Source organism: Lepisma saccharinum, chromosome 18 (genome assembly GCF_977018435.1).
Source record: "Lepisma saccharinum chromosome 18, izLepSacc3.1, whole genome shotgun sequence".
Lineage (NCBI taxonomy): Eukaryota > Metazoa > Arthropoda > Insecta > Zygentoma > Lepismatidae > Lepisma > Lepisma saccharinum.
This window is the reverse complement of record NC_139246.1, coordinates 20,230,608-20,250,085: the sequence shown is the minus strand read 5'-3', so window position 1 is coordinate 20,250,085 and position 19,478 is coordinate 20,230,608. Positions and strand designations below refer to the sequence as shown.

At 36.2% G+C, this 19,478-nt stretch overlaps 1 protein-coding gene across 2 annotated transcripts in view; it reads left to right on the top strand.

Moving 5' to 3' along the window:
* LOC146002442 (uncharacterized) overlaps positions 1–19,478 on the top strand; it is a 92,897-nt gene that overhangs the window by 47,169 nt on the left and 26,250 nt on the right. For both annotated transcript variants that reach the window (XM_083140278.1, XM_083140277.1), the window contains exons 8-13: positions 1,487–1,695; positions 5,536–5,710; positions 7,433–7,614; positions 9,733–9,793; positions 11,835–12,070; positions 18,316–18,376. In XM_083140278.1, the coding sequence (XP_082996404.1) occupies positions 1,487–1,695; positions 5,536–5,710; positions 7,433–7,614; positions 9,733–9,793; positions 11,835–12,070; positions 18,316–18,376 (924 nt within the window). The remainder of the gene's footprint in view (positions 1–1,486; positions 1,696–5,535; positions 5,711–7,432; positions 7,615–9,732; positions 9,794–11,834; positions 12,071–18,315; positions 18,377–19,478) is intronic.

The following is a 19,478-nucleotide window of genomic DNA, read 5'->3' as shown; positions in this document are numbered from 1 at the left end:
CTCACAATTAGAGTTCTTTATTATAATAATAATTGCTAATATGTATTATTAAATTTATAAATATATTATTTTCTGAACACAAAATTATCATTATCGTGGCTGTTCAAAAGAAAACACAAAACTATTTGAATACTTCTGACAATTAAATTTAGACAATAAGTACTAAGCTGTACCATGTGACAGCTGTGTGGCTGATTGTTGGGATGAGGTGAGTCGAATCTATACTATCCATGTTGCATATGTGTAAAACATATATTGTACATGAAAGTTACACATGTACCTTTGGAATTGATTTATCATCCATTTTCTGCCATTCAAAAATACAGTTTGGGTGCTTGATTTCCATTATTAGTTAATGTAAAATTGACGGTGTTGAAAAAATATTTAAAATCCTTTGTTCCAAACATGCTTTAGCACAGACTTCTACCCCCTTTTTGCGTAATTTATGAGGATAATAACTACCACTACTACTGCTGCTACCACTAGTAGTAGTAGTAGTAATAATAATAATGTCATTATTATTATTGTACTTGCGCTCCCCCCTCTCAGACAAAAATTCGTGGTTGCACCGCTGATATTATATTTTTCCGCAAATTTTGTCTGACAAGAATAATTTGAGTTATAAATTCGGCATAAGCAAGGGGGGGGGCAAATGTTCTACCTTTTTGGGGGAGTGGGTATTGGGCCTTGGGGCAGATGGGCACCCCTCAGCATCGATGGGGAAATTTCAACCAATACCATCTGTATTGGTATTGGCTCAGCCCTAGTTTGAATATATTTAGATTATTGTAATAATTACACAACAGTAGCCCTCCAGATGGAGAGATGAACCAAAGGCCATTTAGGATAGTTAAAAATTTGGGGTAAAAAATTTGGGAAAGTTTGGAGATAGGGTTGGGGTCTTTTGTGATGCTATAGGTGTACAAACAGACTTCACCACTAGCATGCCATCTGACAATAGTAGAATATAGTTTTTTGATATTTCTATGAGAAGTCTGTGACTAGTTTAAAAAATGCTATCATTTTTGTTATTTTTTCTTATGAATTTTAATGCAAATATGTGTAAATTGTCTGGCATAGCCAAATGGTTTCTTACTTTTGTTGTGTGTGTGTGTGGATTGGGGGGGGAGGGGTCCTAGGTATAGTCCCAGGTAGCAGCTCACAAAATTCCCATGTTAGCTCAGAATCGTGATGGCAATTGGAGAACTACTTGAAAGCAATAGTAGTGGACTTGATACACTAACCAGACGTCACCTGAAGAAAAGCTGTTTGTCAGATCTTGATCCTCAAGGGAGTGTAGGGTTGTGGAATATAGTTTTAGTTTGTAAATCTGAATAACCATGAAAACAATCTGGATTGGGTCTTTTGAAAAATTTCCATGTGTTGAGAATATTTCGTAGGGGTGAAAGGGGAATGTTGAATAAGTGTAGATAAGTCACTAGTTGAAAGATCTATTATGAATATTTTATGTACATTGTTGTTTCAGATGCATGTACAAGGAAACAATCCCAATGGTCTGAATCCAACTGATACATGTAGAATCAAACAAGAACCAAATGACCAAGATGTGCCAAACTTCCAATCTGCTCAAGTTCAAGTCAACAGGGAGCTTCAGCAGTTTGCACTAAATGCTCACCAACAATATCCCAACGTTAATGCCAGGGATTTGGTGCCAGTGAAGCTGGAACCACAAGAGTATGTAGTCCATTTTAAAGTTTGTAAAGAGAGAGAAAGTAATATTAATTCATTATTTGATTATATGTGAGTGCAGTGGCAGAGAGAAATATAAAGTTGTTACATGACAAAATAAATTAGAATACTTTATTCATGAGGTTCAGCCAATACAAGTGCATATGATTCTGAAAGTATCAATACTTAAGTTCTTAGCTATTTTATATGAAGGTAAATAAGTTACAGGTGGTGGACAAAAAGATATGAACACCGTGATATGACACAAGAATCTTTATTCATAGGAAGTTGACTCACCGCCTGAATTACAGCCTGTATCTGACGTGCAGTGGACAAATGCAGGTCATGCACAATGTTCAAGGGAATACATATCCATTTCTTGCGTAAAGCGATCTCTAGGTCAGAAGGAGTGTGTGGAGGTGGAAACATAGCTTGCACTTTGGTCCCCAAAATACTATACAAATCTTTGATTATGTTAAGATCAGGTGACTGATGAGGCCAGATGAGATGTTTCACTTCATCTTTTTGCTCATCAAGCCATGCTTTGATGCACTAGGCAATGTGAATGGGGCCATTGGAAGTCTGAGAGATCAGACATAACAGTGTTTAATTGGTAGCAGAATGTTTACATACACCTTATATGACTGCTGCTGATAATCTGATACTTCTACCTTCACGGCCACTAGGTGGCAGACTTCTGTACCAAGTGGCGTTGCTGTACTGCAAGGACGAATTACAACCTGTTTTCATGTGAGTGTTCATATTAATTTGTCCACCACCTCTATATTTTAGAGCATGCCAACATTACTGTATCAGCATACAAAACTAAGATAAGCTTACTGGAAAAAAAAATGAGTCTCCTATACCTAAGATCATGTAACACCTCCATGAGCCTGGATAACAGCTGCGATTCGCTGTGGCATGGACTGGACAAGGTTCTGGATATAGGAGACATCAATGTTCAACCACTCTTGCCTCAAAGAATTGCACAGACTGACCATATTGCATGGATGCCTTCCATGACGTTTGATGCATTGTTCAAGGTGGTCCCACAGATTTTCAATTCGGTTCAAATCTGGGGATTTTGTGGGCCAGTGCAGATGTATGGTTGCGCCTGAATGTTCATCAAGCCAATAAGCCACAGTTGCAGCCCAGTGAACATGGCAATTGTTATCCTGGAAGACAGGGATAGAAATATTCCATTTCTCATTAAGATGAAAGACGATTGTCAAAACCTGTTTGTCCAGCAGCATGATGTGGACAGGCTGGTTCAGATTGGCTATCACGTCAACGGAAGTACCAATTTCCGTGCAATTAAAACACCTGCAGAACGTCACAGAGCCTCCCCCAGGATGTACCACACCTTTCACACAGTCCTCCTAGGTCAATGATGAACATGACACCAAGCATTATTCACGTGTAGGCAAAAACATGATTTGTCTGACCAAACAATACGTTTTCAGTCCTCCAGTGTTCACATTTTATGTCTTGGCCAACTTTGTGATCAAAGGTGAGCAAAGGCCTCTTGTGTACCTGCTCCATATGTCCCCGCAGAGTGCTCATTCAAAAATGGGTTTCGAAGGACCGACATTGGCATCTCGCTGCATGTCCTGCCTCGAAAGAAGTGATTTTTAACCACTAACCCATAAAACACACAGGCAGTTCCAGTCCGTCAGCATAATCTTTTAGCCACAATTCTGATGAGAATTTGCTGTAGACCGGGATTGTTACCACTGCTGGTAGAACTGTTTTACTGTACGTTTCAATACACCTGCAAATACCGCTGATTCCTTCACAGGATGGCCTTCAGCATGCCCAATTGCAATCACCCCTTTTTGCCACTCCGCAACACCTGCTTTGCGCCCAATCTTACACACAGCAAACAGGACACGTACCATCTCTGCACAGTCTGTGGATACCATCCCACACTCCCCAGCTAATGGTCCAGTAAGCTTTCTGAAACCTCTGAAAATATGCAAACTACAGGCTTCCCCGTAAATTTAACTAGCGACACTAGCTCCACTGCTCCCGCGCCAGGATTTCAGATGGTTTGGTGGATCTTTATGTATCTCCCGCTCCTCCTCATTCAATGCCATCTGCCTGTGCCTCTTGTTACAACCACCTTCAATATGACAGGTGGCTAATTTTTTGTCTGATGAGCTCAGATTTCATGCATTTTGGAATTGTTTCAGTACTGTAAATGCTATTCCCTTTTGTAAAGCAAGTCAACTTTTACCCTGCATTTGGCTGCATAGTCGATGTTCCCAAATTTTATGTAATCTTCAGGTTAATGAAGGCTCTGGAAATTTGTTGGGTTACCAAATAAAATATAATGGTTCAGAAAGGTATATTGTCTACCAGTCTGGATATCCTCAGGGAAATACTTTTTCTGTAAATGTCAGGAAAATGTATCCTCTTTCTGGAAAATTCAACATTTTTATGCTAGTGCATTACAAGGTATGCTTTTGAACAAAATAAAAGAAAGGATAAGTCAGAAATTTTAAATCTGTTGTACTTCAGTTTGTTACTCTGAGCATTTCCAATATTTAGAGAAGAAATTGTATATTAAATGATCTAGGAAAATGGGTCATGTTGAACACACTTATGATCTAGATATCTGCTACAATAGTGTTATTTACCCCTTTCTTTTTGCAATTTTAAACGGATGTCTAGTAGATAGTTATCTCCATAATTTATATTACTAAATTTTAGTACATATTGTCAACCTCTGTGGTGGAGTGGTTAGCACAGCATGCTATGATGCTAGGTGTCTCATGTTCGAATCCTGGCCTGGGCATTCTTCGTGAGCGTTCTTACATAAATTTAATCATATAATGACTCATTCTCATCATCGCAGCTAGCCAAAATGGCAGAATAGTGATATTAAATAACAAAAATCAAATCAAATTTTACTACAATTTTTCATTATTTGCCCTATAATTGTTACGAACTTTTATTTTAAAAAAAGAAATATTTGTTAATCATTAGTCAATACATTTCAATTATTGTATAAAAACGCACCCCTGATACTTACTTGCTTCCCTTCCCCTACCCAATAGTCAGTTTTACCTTTTTTTACATTTTTGTTTGGACGTTTTTACCTTTACACGTGAAGTTAATATTGGTTAAATTGGAGTCTTTAAGTCTGAGTGTTAGGTAAAAGATAGTGACCTTCTTCCAGACACGTTTATATGCACTAATTGCTCCAATGATTCATCTAGAAAACCTGGAAAAGTCAGGGAATTTAGTTTTTATGAAATTGTAAGCACTCTAGAAAGAACATCAATTGATTGGTCACAAATAATTTATTTTGAATGTCACATTTCAATTTTCCATAGTTTTCTGACAAAATATAGTAGAAACACTTGTTTCCTGCTTTCTAAAAATACTGAAAATTAACATTACAATGTGCAACCTTTCATTATGTGTTTAAAGCAAACCTATCTGTAGTTATCACCTACCATCTATGAAACCTAAGCTACTTGCATCTTTATGTTAAGTCTTGTTGACACAGTCAGATTTTATGAATAAAAAATGTGAAGATGTACAGTCGATGGCAAAGGTAACAGTAGGCAAATTATCCATTGCTATTTTTGTTCCTATTTATTCTATTTGCTATGTTCTTTTAAGGAATAGAATTGTGCTCATGCTGAAGCAGATGTTTACCTTATTAGCATTTTTGTTTCAAATTGACGTTTGCATTGTGGAAAACAGTGAATAAAAATAGTGGTCAATTCACTCACTCATACTTTTACCATTGCCTGTGCTTGAAGAGCTATGTGATTCATATGCAAAGTTATACTATGCCATACAATATGTAAAACATATTTTCAAATCATATTGCAGGACTGAAGTTTCTAAAGTAACCACACAAGAAGAGACACTAAATAAGATTTTAGAGATAACCTCACAAGAGGAGGCACCAAATAAAACTGCAGAGAGAACCATGCAAGAAGAGACACTAAATACGATTTTAGAGATAACCACACAAGAAGAGACACCAACTAACATTTCAGAGATAGTAAGTTTATCAATTTTGATTGTTTATTTATCTCTTAATTATTATTTTTTTCCAGTTTAGTTTGTTCCAGTGAACCAACTGGATTTGTCTGAATTTAATTTTAATTTCATTGTATGCCATGAGTACTTTTAAAATGTCATAATTAAGAACTAGCCTTAAAAAAGTTAAGTTTTCATATTCAGACATTACATTAGATGTTAGATGCAAGGGCACCAAGCAATAATCTAGATATGTAGGCCTAATTTATCTATATGCTGTTAGTAAGGACACAAATTTATGGCAAATAAAATCTGAGGACAGCTGTAAAAAAATGTTAGATTGGTGGTATATACCAGCAGCAATTTTCTTTTGACACATTCTTCTGGATTGTGAGAGGGAACAGCATGCAAAGAAAGCTATAAATTATGTTTTGAAATCAGCACTTGCTTGTGCCTTATCAAATTTTAAAAGAAAATATTATTGCAAACAATTAATCTATTGAGAAAATGGTGAACATGCATTTAGTTGCATATAAAGGAGCATTCCGACCCGAGCAACATGCGGTGTCTCTTGGAAACAAAACTTCAGAAATAAATGCAACATTTCGAACCGAAGGGGCATAACAAGTTGCATGTGTTTTTTTCTCAGTATGGTGCATCATGTCTGTTCGTGCATGCACAATGGAATTTTTTATTTAGATGGAAGGGGCCCTTGTCACTTGAGGATTTCACCAATCAAACTCAGTCTTATGCAGCCTACCATACCACTATGGTGTGAAACATTTTTGTTGATTGGCATGATCTCAAGCGACATGTGTTGCCTTGGTCTGTTGTTTGTGCATACATGGTGAATACTAGCTTATAGATAGAGACCTTGATTTTATGCAAATGCGATAACACCGAAATATGTTAAAATTGGTGAAGAAAAGTGTTATGTATGTGCAGTGACATGCTGTAAACACATTTTTCATCAATTTGAAATCACAAAATAACACAATTGTGGCATAAAATGCAAATTGTATTTTTTGTAAATATGAACGTATTTTGTGCTTTAAAAACTAAAAATAACACAAAATCCACCAGTCTTGTGTTTTAGGTTTAAAGAATAAATGTACCACATTTACGGATGTATAATGTGCACTTTTTCCAAAATTTTGTCCAAAAGGAAACTATGATGCATGTTACGTGAAATAATTCCAACAGCTACATGAGACCACATGTAAATGGAAGTTTCCTGCAATTTTTCACCTTATATGAGCATGATGGGAAATCGAGTGTGCGTTTACAGTCACATGGGAGCTGTAGTATCGGTAGTTACCTTGCGAGAGACATTTACGTCACCGAGTAAAGTGGAATGGTTTTGGCAGAGATCGACCGCACACCTGAGGCCACATAGGAGCAAAAACATCAGAAAACCAGGCAATAAAAATAAAGACTTACAAATATGATGTCCCTTGCAACTGGGAACCCATTGCTTTTATATTTTCACACAAATTATACATTGTGAACAGGTTTAAAGTGAGATAAAATTACACAATGGTCTGGAAACTAGTTGGGAAAGTGGAAAATTTAGGAAACTTATTTTGGCAAAATGAGGGTGAACCCTGAAGAATTCATATCAGTAAATTTATCAGCAATTTTATGGATACACCAATATACCTGAATCAGCTGATACCAGTAAAGTACTGTTCCATCATTACTATAAATATTAAGTGTATTAATTTTATATATTTTGTAATTGCAGAGAAACGAAAGGACTCCTGTATCGAACAATATGGAGACTGATGAACTGTCTCAATCTGTAAGTGCTTCCGTGGCAAGTGAAGTGTACCAAGAAAAGAAAAAGGTTGCCTTTCAAGTGAGAAACAAAAAGTTTTGTTACAAGCAGCGGTTAACAAAATCAACAGGACACACCCAAGCAACTGAGTAAGTTTAGTGCATACAATTACCATTTCATATTTTCTTAGTTATTGTACTCAATATGTAGGGGCAGCTCATCGAGTGGTATTTTCTCTTATGTTAATTGTTAGTTTTCGAGTCCTTTATTAGTATTTAGTCACATGCTTAGTAAGATATTAAGGTAACTATTCACAAGTATTTATTGTGAAAATTGAAAACTAAATATTTTTTCCCCCTTTGGCTTGAATTTTTAGAAAATTCTCGTTGAAAACCTGAATTTTATCTGTCATAGCCACCCTGGATCTTTCTCTCTAGACTATACTCTGTCCTGGTTATCTTTGGAGCAAGGCTGCACGTAGCAGCAGAGAAGTGGGCATGCTATGATGATACTGTCATTGGCCCCGGCATGGTCATTAGAATGTTCACCGGAAGGTGGTGAAATGTGCACTGCATGAATGAAGGAAGCATTTGTTTCTACATGGAAGTGACATAATACATTTTGGGAATAAATTTTCCAATTTCGAATACATTTTCCTTAACATTCTGAAAATATTGTCTACATAAGTAGACGTGAAGAGAGTTATCAAGAATAAAAGGTGTTAATACTTATTTGTTTGCACAGACTTTTGAATTTGTAACTACACTGTTGTTTCGCACTAAAATGCTTTGAACAAGTTGTAAACTCAATTTAGCTGAATGTGGTAAAATATAAATGCATAGTATTAAGGAAATGACCATTGGAAATGCTCGATCAGAGATACATATCAAATGATTGTCAGAGTGCAATTTATTCTTCTGCAATAAACGTCAGTATTGTCATTTGTGATTACATTGAATACAGTACCTAACTTGACAACCCAATTGATGGATTTAAATATATTTTAATCATGTATTCCTTTACAGGTGGGGGAGTTTCATTGTGCATGCCAGGCAAATAAATTTCATGGCAAGAAGGGCCGAGTAATGGTTGTTGTATGTCCATTGTAGAGTATAACCATGAACATTAATTTCCTTTTTAGCATGCTATAAGGGATAGATTGTCTCTTTCTGGTCAAGTGGGCAATTTTTCAAAAACAGAGGAAAGAAAAAAGGAAGGGGGAAATTTTTGGTAGTCTTTCACAAAAGTTTTATCCTAGTTATTCTCTATGAAAAGGGTTGTCGATCTCAAGTAATGATGAGTAAAATAACTTACATGACCAATTTCGTATAGGGTGACCAAGAAATAACACACAAAATTTAATTATTTTTTTTGTTTGTTTTGTTCAGTGTTACCAATTTATTTTTAAGTTATCAATTTTTATTGGTACAAGTAAGAGGGACCGTAAAGCTTCAGGCATTGTATTCTGTGTTACTGCACGGTAGTCATATGAAAATCAGGTCGGGAAGGAAAGGCCGAAACTTTGGAAGTTGCTCCAGAGATAGCCGGGACAGAGTATAGAGCACACTACTGTTTTATGCTAGAGTTGCTCACCAATGTCCTTGTGGTGCTGGACCCACCTCTGTGGCAGAGTGGTTAGCACTGTGCTATGATTCCAAGGGTTCCAGGTTCAAATCCCTACCTGGGAATGAGTGTTCTTCGTGAGTTTCCCTTCATCAATTGCATCATATCACCAGACATTCTCATCATTGCGATTAGCCAAAAGTGGCAGAAAAGCAATGCTAAATAACATGATCAAATCAAATCAATATGCTGGATCCATGTAAATCCACGGGAAATTCCTTTTATACCCCTATCTTGTTTCATACAGCTTCCTTTGTATTTTTGTCATCCAACATTGCTCTAGCTCATTATCTCCTTTTTTCTCACCCTTTTTTTATACCCCCGTTTCTTGTAAATATGCATTATTAGGCTGTATCTACTATTTCAGGAGCCCTTGTCATCATGTGCACTATCCATCACAAATGCATCTAACACTTTTTTTCAATGCTGAATATGTAACATATATGCCCCTTCATACTGATGAAGTTGTGTAATAGTGTTCATAATATTTCTGAATCAGCTGGAAATTTGGTAGAACTTTGTAAAAAAAAAAAAAAAAAATCATATATTCTGTTTAGTCATGTTGAAATTCAAGTAGCTTGTGCCTATTATTGATGTAGGCTATGCATTGTTTTGAGTACAACTGTTTTGTTTTTATTTTCCAGAATAAACTGTCTACACTCTCAAAAAGTTGTAGTTGGAAAAAGGCATGGAAAAACAGATGTGGTAAGTTCTGATAATTCTTCTCTTCTTTTATAAAATCAACTTATATGCAATACATGTAAGCAAATTACTAACTTTATCCATCAGACTTACTTATGATGGTTCTATTAATTTCAATGGCCCCTGCCACCATCTACATAAGTAAGTCTCACGTATAAAGTTAGTAATTCACTTATTTATGTTTATTATACTAGTGTATTTTATTTTCCAAACATAAAAACAGCTTAGTCTACCACTAAGCTGTTTTCTCTCTCTCTCTCTCTCTCTCTCTCTCTCTCTCTCTCTCTCTCTCTCTCTCTCTCTCTGTCTCTCTCTCTCTCTCTCCCTGCCTCTCTGTATCTCTCTTTCTCTCTCTCTCTCTCTCTCTCTCTCTCTCTCTCTGTCTCTCTCTCTCTCTCTCCCTGCCTCTCTGTATCTCTCTCTCTCTCTCTCTCTCTCTCTCTCTCTCTCTCTCTCTCTCTCTGTCTCTGTCTCTCTCTCTCTCTCTGTCTCTCTCTCTCTCTCTTTCTCCTTCTCCTCTCTTGTCCTCAAAAAATAGAGAGAGAGAGAGTAACTACAGAGAGCTCTCCTTTCTTTCTGATTTCCTCCCCTTCAAGAGAAGAGAAGAAAATGTTCTTTCCCATTTCTCTTTTTTCCATTCTCTTTACTCTCCACTTTTCTTTCTGTCCAGAGAGAGGGAGAGAAAAAGATACAGAGAGAGAGAGAGATGCTTCTTCCACTCTCTTTCTCTCTCTCTCTTTCAATTCTTCTCTTCTCCTCCTCTGCCCTCCTTCTCCTTTCTATCTCTCTCTCTTTCTCTCTTTTTAGCTATCCTCTCCCTCTCATTCCTATTCTCTCTCGAGAGAGAGAGGGGAGAGAGAGGAATAAGAGAGAGAGAAGAAAATTGTCTTCTTTCTCTCTTATCTCTCTCAATAAAGAGAGATAGAGAAAGGGAAAGAAAAAGGAGAGAGAGAGAAAGAGCTCTCTTTCTCTCTTCCTTTTTAGAGGGGGAGAGAGAGACAGAGACTTCTATAACTAGCAAATAATTACCAGCTTACAGAGTAAATGGAGATCCCACACAATCAGATGTATAAATCGAACCTAATAGGCTGCAATTACAAGCAATTGTTCACCACACCTACATGTAATTGGGTCACATTAAACTGTCACTGATTTTCACAGCATGTCTTGCTTTTCTTTCCTTAGGAATTCATAATCATACTTCGTTCCCATTGTTAAATTATTTTCACACTTATGTCCCAGACTTATACTTGAGTTTCACCGTAAAATCAAAAGCAAAGTAGGAACCAATGAACCCTCAAAAAAACAAATAAAACAAAAAAAAAATATTTCTCATAAAAGTTAATATCAATAATAACAACAAGATAACTAATAAAAAAATAAATCTCCCTTATGCTTCCCTGCTTTTTACATTTCCCACATTTTATGTTTTTTTATTTACAGCCCCCTGAAAAACGTAAAATCCATTTTTCAGTGTATGCCCATGTCAAGATATAACATAAAGTAACAAGTTCTAACTTCTCATGGTACAGGAATGTGAAGAATATATGATCATACATTATGTCACTTCTATGTTGCTATGTTAATAACCAATGTGATTATACATTATTGTAACCAAAATGACATGTTCCACATTTGTAGCATAAAAGCCACTGTAATTTGGTCAAGGGAATGCAAATAAATCAAATCAAATCAAACCCTTACTTAATTGTGAAATTCACACTTCCTATTTGTTTAAAATTAAATAGTGTAGTTTCCAAGATATTTTCATTGAAAGTGTCCCATAACATTTTTGAAAACACTGTGAGATGCATGAACTCTGGAAACTATATCTATATGTATGGTGCCAAAAACTGTACAAGCAATTTTAAGCAGGTTTTTTTTAAAAAATAAAAAAAAATCGATTTCAATAAGAAAAATCCTCAAAAACGATCTTTTAAATAAAAATCATGATTTTTATCCACCCTGGTTGGTAACAATCAGTGTGCACAAATATAAAGTACTGCAATTTCTCTGCACTCTAAATATATTTTTGTTAATGCAGGATACTACTAAAACAAGTTTCAAAATCCTGTCGAATGAATCCAGCCAAACGAAGAGCTTAAAAGTGCAACGAAAAGACAGTGATGATGTGTTTGCTACAGAAAGAAGTGTGTCATGTCAGACAGACAGAGCTATGTTGTTCCGACCCTATAGAACGAAAAGGGAAGTCAAGCCAATACCTTATGATGATATGCCTGCAGCCACCAAGGGAGAAAATTCTTTTTTCAGAGAAAGAGAGTAAGTTCCTGTATGTTCGTATTGTTATTCTCCTGTGAAATAAGATGTGCAGAGATTATCTGAATTCCAATGGTATAGTTGCCTCAGTTGACTATAGTTTCTTTTTATTAATATTTTATGGATGGGGTTCATCAATTAGTATTTTGACAGTATCTGCTGATATATGCATGTCAGTATATTAATAATATTTCTGGTAACTTTACCAATCTGATATTTCTATAAATAGCCAGGGTTCCTACGCATCCTGGAAAACCTGGAATTTTAAAATATTCCTTCCAGGCCTGGAAATGTTATGAAATTTCACATTTTTCCAAGCTGTACCTGGAATTTTGGAGGTTGTCCTGGAAATTCCTTTGCCCCGTTTTATTTGTATGAATTAAAATAAGTTTTCATTTAAAACAGGTCAGTGTCATGACAGTGGTTTATTTACTTATGTCACGTTGCTGTCTACTGTAGTCATAGTTTTGTGCTAAGTTTTATTTTTGTGGTTGAAGTATAATGCCCCGTGTATTTGTATTATTTTGTATCACTCAGATAATAATAATGGTTTAAAAAAAAAAGGGTTTGCTATCCTAAATATTCCAAGTTTTCTAAAGATATTATTCTTGTTTATTTGTAATACAAGATGGTAATTTTTTATAAACATATATATACTTGTGTTTATTTTTTCTACCTTTGTAATTCTTTTGTATTATTGTAAAAATTAAATAGCCTTCATTATACTAAGAAATGAAATGTGTGGGAAGGTGCAGGTGTAGGGGAGTTGGGAGCCTGCATTCAGAAAACGTAAAACTTTTTGTTTTAATAAAAGAAAATATGTAATGATGTGTATTTTGCCATCGTTACTTTGTACACTTGTCCTGGAGCAATTGTAAAAAATCCTAGAAAAGTCCTGAAAAAAATTGCATGATTTTGTGTAGGAACCCTGATAGCCTATAACTTAGTGTAATATTCTACCATTTTATTCTTGTTTCTAATGAATATGAAGCTGTAATTCATCTAGCCTCATGTTATAATGTTAACATCCAAATATGCATGTTCAAAAAGGAACCGAACTTTCAAGATAAATTTATTTACCATGTACAAAGCTTAATTGGATTTATCACCTTCAAAGTAGTGTCCTCCGCTCTCTGTGCTTTCATTGGTGGAATGCATTCTGGGGAATAGCCTGCAGGTACCGGAGCAAATTTTCCTTCATCTCTTCTATGTACTAGAAGCGGCTTTCTTTCAGGGTGGAAACAAAAACAAGTCTGCAGGTGCAAGCAATTCGTGGGATTAGGAGGATATAACAGGTGCGTTGTAGTCGGCAAGAAACTCTTGAATAAGGAGCACAGAATGCGTGAGCGTTGTTATGGTGCAGAATCCATGTTACATGTGCCCATGCTACAGATCTCATCTTCCTCACAACCATCCTCAAACAGCGCATCACTTCCAAATAAAACTGTTCGTTGATATTTTGACCATGGGAAGCGTACTCATAAAGCACAACACCTTGATAATAATAAAAAAAACAACGAGTATCACTTTGACATCGGAGCAACTTTGGTGTGCCTTTTTTGGTCTCTGCAACGATTTGCCCACCCACTGTGATGGCTGTGCTTTGGTTTCGACATCATAGCCGTAAACTCGGATCCCATCTGCCGTTATGACATTCCGTAGGAAGCTATCATCTTCATTTGCTCAGTTCAAATTATCTTTACTGATGTCAACACATGTTTCTTTTTGTACATCTGTCGGCAACTGTGGAACAAATTTGGCAGCAACCCAATGCATGTTGAGTTTTTCCACAAAAATCGTATGACATAATGTTTTGCTTATTCCCACTTCCGTTATTTCACGGACTGTCAACTGATGATTTTCCAGCACACACATGCCCAACATGTTGCATCGTTTTCAGTGAATGTTCTGCCTGCTTTGAACCGCTAATACCACTCATAACATTGTGTCCAGCTCATAGTCTTCCCCATATGCTTCTTGCAATATTTTGAACCTTTCTGTAATCGTCTTGCCAAATTTGATGCACACGTGTCACTCTTCCAGTACCTTCATTTTCTGTGTATCAGAAAATCGCTGCAGTCATGCAACATGACTTCACTTAACTGTTCACAGGATGAAAGCTAAACAATGCAGATTGGTGTACTCAACAGCGTAGTACTTCTGCAGGATCGCTCTACGTGTCACTGGTAAGTTGACCCACACAGGTTGTTTCATTGGAGGCAAATTTGAAAGTTTGGTTTCTTTCTGGACAAACATTGAAAGCCTTTTTGCAAACACCTGGTTACATACATACATATGAAGTGAACGGACCAGGTTATTCATGTAACATTTGCAGTTTTATATCAGATCAGTAAAATATTAGTTATTGGCAGGGCTCGAAAAATCCCGGTTACCTGGTCGCCATGGCGGCTGTGATGTTTTGCTGGATTGTCATATTTTTTTTAATTTGCAAAACTTTTAATATTCCAAGTTCATTGCAGTACAGTGTAAGTTCACAAATTATTTATTTTTACCAACAATGTTTTGAATGCAGTGATGCTCAGCTTCTTATAGTATGCACAATTGCTAGTAGGTGGCATCACTTGAAGGTCAAGATCCATTAATATGTCGGGGTGGGGGGGGGGGGTTGACTCCATAGACAAACCACTGGTTGACCCAACCAAGAATGTTATTCTTAGTGAAATCATACGAATGCGAAGTTCAATGCAAATGTGAAGTTCTTTCTATTTTGTGTTTTTGTGCTTTAATAGAAACATTTTTAAGTCTTAGTGGTGTGTGAATTCATTATGAAATGTGCAGCAATAAATGAAAAAACGCAGAGCTGGAAGCAGTCGCAGCTAACAATGCTTTTTTGCCATTCCTCCGAAAAGGAAATACTCGAGTTTGAGTACTTCATCAGAACCATGTGTAGCAGTGGCTGCAATATTGAGTCGAATAATTTCCAGTTGCCAGAAATTTAAGGACAAATGGTGCAATGAACTAAAGTGACTTAAATTTGATCTCAATGTTAGTGTTACGAGATGTGAGATATGTGCTTCATTTCCCACCATATCAGACAGAAATTCAAAAATTGTGAAAAGGTTTACTGGTCTGTTCAAGTGGGAATCTTTCAAAAAAAGAAATTCATTTCCCCATAAAAAATGCATTGCTGCACCGAAATCAGCCTCTTTGGCAGCATGTGTGAAGAAGATAAACGAAAAGTGTTTTGACTGTAGCCTGTTATGTAGCAAAAAAGTAACAAGCTGTTCTCCGATTGTGAAGGCTTGTTAACATTAACAGATAAACTAGGTGTTAAAATGAAAAGTGAGTATAGAAATGGCAAGATGTGTGCTGTTGTGTCTCATATTGCAGAATTAATCAGTGTACTGAAAGAACAAAAAGATATAAGTTTAATATTGGATGCATGGACAGATAAATGCTCTATGTTCTATTGACTATGTGGGGTGAATATACGATGGTCATTCGGAAAGTAACTTCCATTTTGGTATAAAAGAAATGCCAGGACATTGTGAGTATTTATTATATGCAAATGAAAGAGACAACTCTAAGCTATTTTTCTACATAAGCACCGTTTCTGTTGAGACACTTATATCGGCGAACAAGGTTTACAATATCCATGTCAAAGCAATCTGCCACCTGTGCATTCAGCCATGCAGTAGCACTGCCCTTGACCTCCTGGTCATTGTTGAAGGAAGCGCTATGCCCTAGCCACTTCTTCATTTGTGGAAAGAGGTGATAATCGCTAGGGGCCAAATCCCAAATTTCCACTGAAAATGTTGGAGAAGGTCCTTGATTCGAGCTGCAGTATGCGGGCGAGCGTTATGGAACGAGAACAGTGCCAGAACTCAACATGCCACATCGCAATGTCTTCAAGGTTTCACAATAAACTTCGGCATTGATTGTTGTGCCTCGTTCCAGGAACTCCACCAGCAGTATCCCTTTTCTGTCCCAAAACACAGTTGTCCCAAAACACATAGCTTAATGCACAGGTAGCAGATTTCTTTGACATGGGTATTGTAAACCTTGTTCGCTGATATGATAAGTGTCTCAACAGAAATGGTGCTTATGTAGAAAAATAGCTTAGAGTTGCCTCTTTCAGTTGTATATAATAAAAGCTCTCACAATGTTCTGGTGTTTCTTTTATATCCAAGCCAAAGTTACTTTCCGAATGACCCTCGTATCAAATAATATTTGTATTCTCATCAGGTATGGATTTTTCCTGGTGCCTGATTTTCAGAGCTGGCGCCTGGATCTGAAGAAGATTTTTCAAGCCCTGGTTATTGGTAACAGTAAATTTTACATCTGTACTGTCTTGATGTCAGTAAACATTTCATATCTGTCCATGCTTAGTCATTTTCAAGGGAATTTTCTTCATTTGAATATTGAAATCTGGCTAATGTACTCAAGAAGTGATAACATTGTAATGTTATATCAGATTGGTAGAATATCAGTTGCTAGTGTCAGTAAATTGTATGTATGTACTTTGTTAGCAATGGTTAAGTTGACTGCACCTAGCATTTGGCATTTGTATTTTGGCTATTTTGAGTCATCTTTCTACCTCTGTCTCAATCGTGACAATAAGGATGATCACCCTGCCTTACCCAGGATTTGGTAAATATTTTTTGTCCATTTTCATAATAAATTATCTGTTGATGTTTCCTTGGGGAGGCCGAGCACATTGAGTGGTTGACTCACAAACTCTCAACCAAATTTTCCAGGTTCATGTCCTCATCTGGACATGTCTCTTCCTTAACCACCCCCTCCCCCCAGAGTGGTTAGCACATTCGTGCTACGATGCCAGGGCTCCCTGGTTTGAATCCCGGCCTGGGCATAGATGTTTGTGAGTGTCCATTCATCAATTTCATCATGTCATCCCCATCTTCGCAAATTAGCCAAAAGTGGCACAAAAAGGTAAGTAAAATGAAGCAAATCAATCAATCAATGTGTCTTCCTTTGTGAGTATCCCTTGGTCAGTTTTGTATAATCATTATCAGGGAACGAATTTATGTGTAAATACATATTTATGTATGAAGCTGAAATCAATTATATTTTGTAATATCTTTGTGCATCATGGCATGTAGACTCGAAAAATTCACTTTTTATTTTCCATATTTGTACATGTATTAGGTTTTGGCTCATATTTTAGTTATTTTTACATATTATTTCCATATTTCATATATACTCCATATTTGCACAAGAACTACATGTCCCCATGTGATTGAAACAGTTGGGCGAATATCTCAAAGTCTGAAGCTACATTAAACAAAATAGAGTTTACGACCTTTTTTATACCCTCCAATTGTAATAATTACAAATTTTCTGTCATCCAAACAATAATGTTTTTTTTTTCTTTACACCTCTTTCTTTACACCTCCCAATTGTTTGCTGTTGCTATCGTAAAACACTTGAAATTCCTGTTTATTTATAATTGTTGTCAACAATGGAGAACGAGGGCTCAAGCATCGGCTCCTGGTTGTTGCAAACGTTATTTTGGCAATGTTGGAAGACAGTCCCAAGTTGAGCAGCCCATTGTAGCTAACCCCACCCTTGCTACTAGTTGCATGCCCAACAGCAGCACCAGAAGCAACAATTTTGTGGCACACGTACAGGATTCGCATCTAGTTTATCTTCAAGACAGTCGCCGGACCCTGTGACCGACTGGTTAGCACATTGTGCTGCGACGCCAAGGGTCCCAGGTTAGAATCCCGCTCGTACTTGGTTGTTTGTGAATGTCCATTCATGAATTTCATCACTCATCCCCATCTTGGCAAATTAGCCAAGAGGCACAAAACGCAAAGTAAAATAAACTAAATCAATCAATCTTCAAAACAGTCACGGTAATAGTTGCAATGCTGAGAGAAGTACATTCAATTGTTTTAAAACTGAAGAGTTACGTGCGTAGTGTCTTATATTATTAAAAAATATTTTTTTTTACAATTTTAAGTCTATATTGAACTCATATTTTAATGAAAATAACACATTTTTACTACATATAAATTCATTCCCTGACCATTATTCATCCCCTTCATTACAATAAGGCAAAAGTTGCATTAAAAAATTGTAAAAATAAGATGTAAAAATAAGAACGAAATTGTAAAAAGAAATTAAATAGAATAGGTACATAAGCCATAAATTGTACTTGAGCATAATTCATGTTTATTTAATCTATTCTCTCCATTTTTAAAATTATTTTGAATTCTGCAATCAGCTAATTAATGTGTACAATTGAGAATTACTCTTTTTTTCAGTGAGCTACTAGACAAAATCCATGAAAAATCCATGAAATTGATACACCTCAATGCTAATAGGGTAAGTTTACTCATCATATTCTCCTTGATGTTTGCTTATGAGACTGGAATATGAGATGAAGAATAATGCTTGCTATATATAAATTATATAGTATTAGAAAACTTTATTTTTGTGTTTAATACAGGGTACTCACCGGGAATTATGCATGAATTATTGGCTCCGGGAATTATGTGTGCATTCTGCATGAATTTTTCTCCATATACTTGACAAATTGTAACTTTTCTTAATCCAAATCCCATTGAATTTATACATATTTATTAATGCCCCGAGGAAATATTTTCATAGTTTAGCTTTTATTTGTATGGGGGAAAAAATAGAAAGCTGCATTGAAAATAAAAACAGAATTCAATCCATTTACTTGTTAGTGTCCTTTGCAGAACAATCTATAAAACAGACAGAAGATTATTACAAGATATTTTGAAGTTGATTAGGTAACTTTGAGTGTGAAATCCTCATACAATTAACAATTTTTTGTAGATTAGTATATCCCTAACATTTGTAACTTTGTATTTGTAGATGTATTTCAATACTGAATTTGTGAAATGTCAAATGTAAACTCCACACCGTAAATTAAATATTATATAGGTATATACTGGGTGTCTCACCTAACTCTGCGACCTCAAAAATTTTCGAAATGAAACAAAATGTAAAAATCGAGTTGCGCAGGAATGTACCCATGTCAGGGGCTCACGCAATGGGAGGGTATGCACAATCCAGAAAATTAAAAAAAAAATGCCACTTTGTTACTCTTTTTTTTAATGGATCATGTATGTGTTTCTAGCTAAAAACTAGAGGTACAATTCATGAGAACAGAATTGGTTTCATTTTCCGAAACAAAATTACGAGTGGCCTATTGCTCAAATAAACGTCATGTTTGTACATCCAGCACAGAAAATGCACTCACAAATCATCAATAACGTCTTATGTAATGAAACTGTGTCACTTCAGCAGATGTTCAAAGTAACCACCGGTTGCATCAATACACTTGTGGAGACAGTGAAGAAGCGAGCGTTGCACAGATTGTAGAGTTTCTCCAGATATTGCCACACACGCCGCAGTAATACACTGTTTCATATTCTCTAGTGTCTTTGGGACTTCCTGA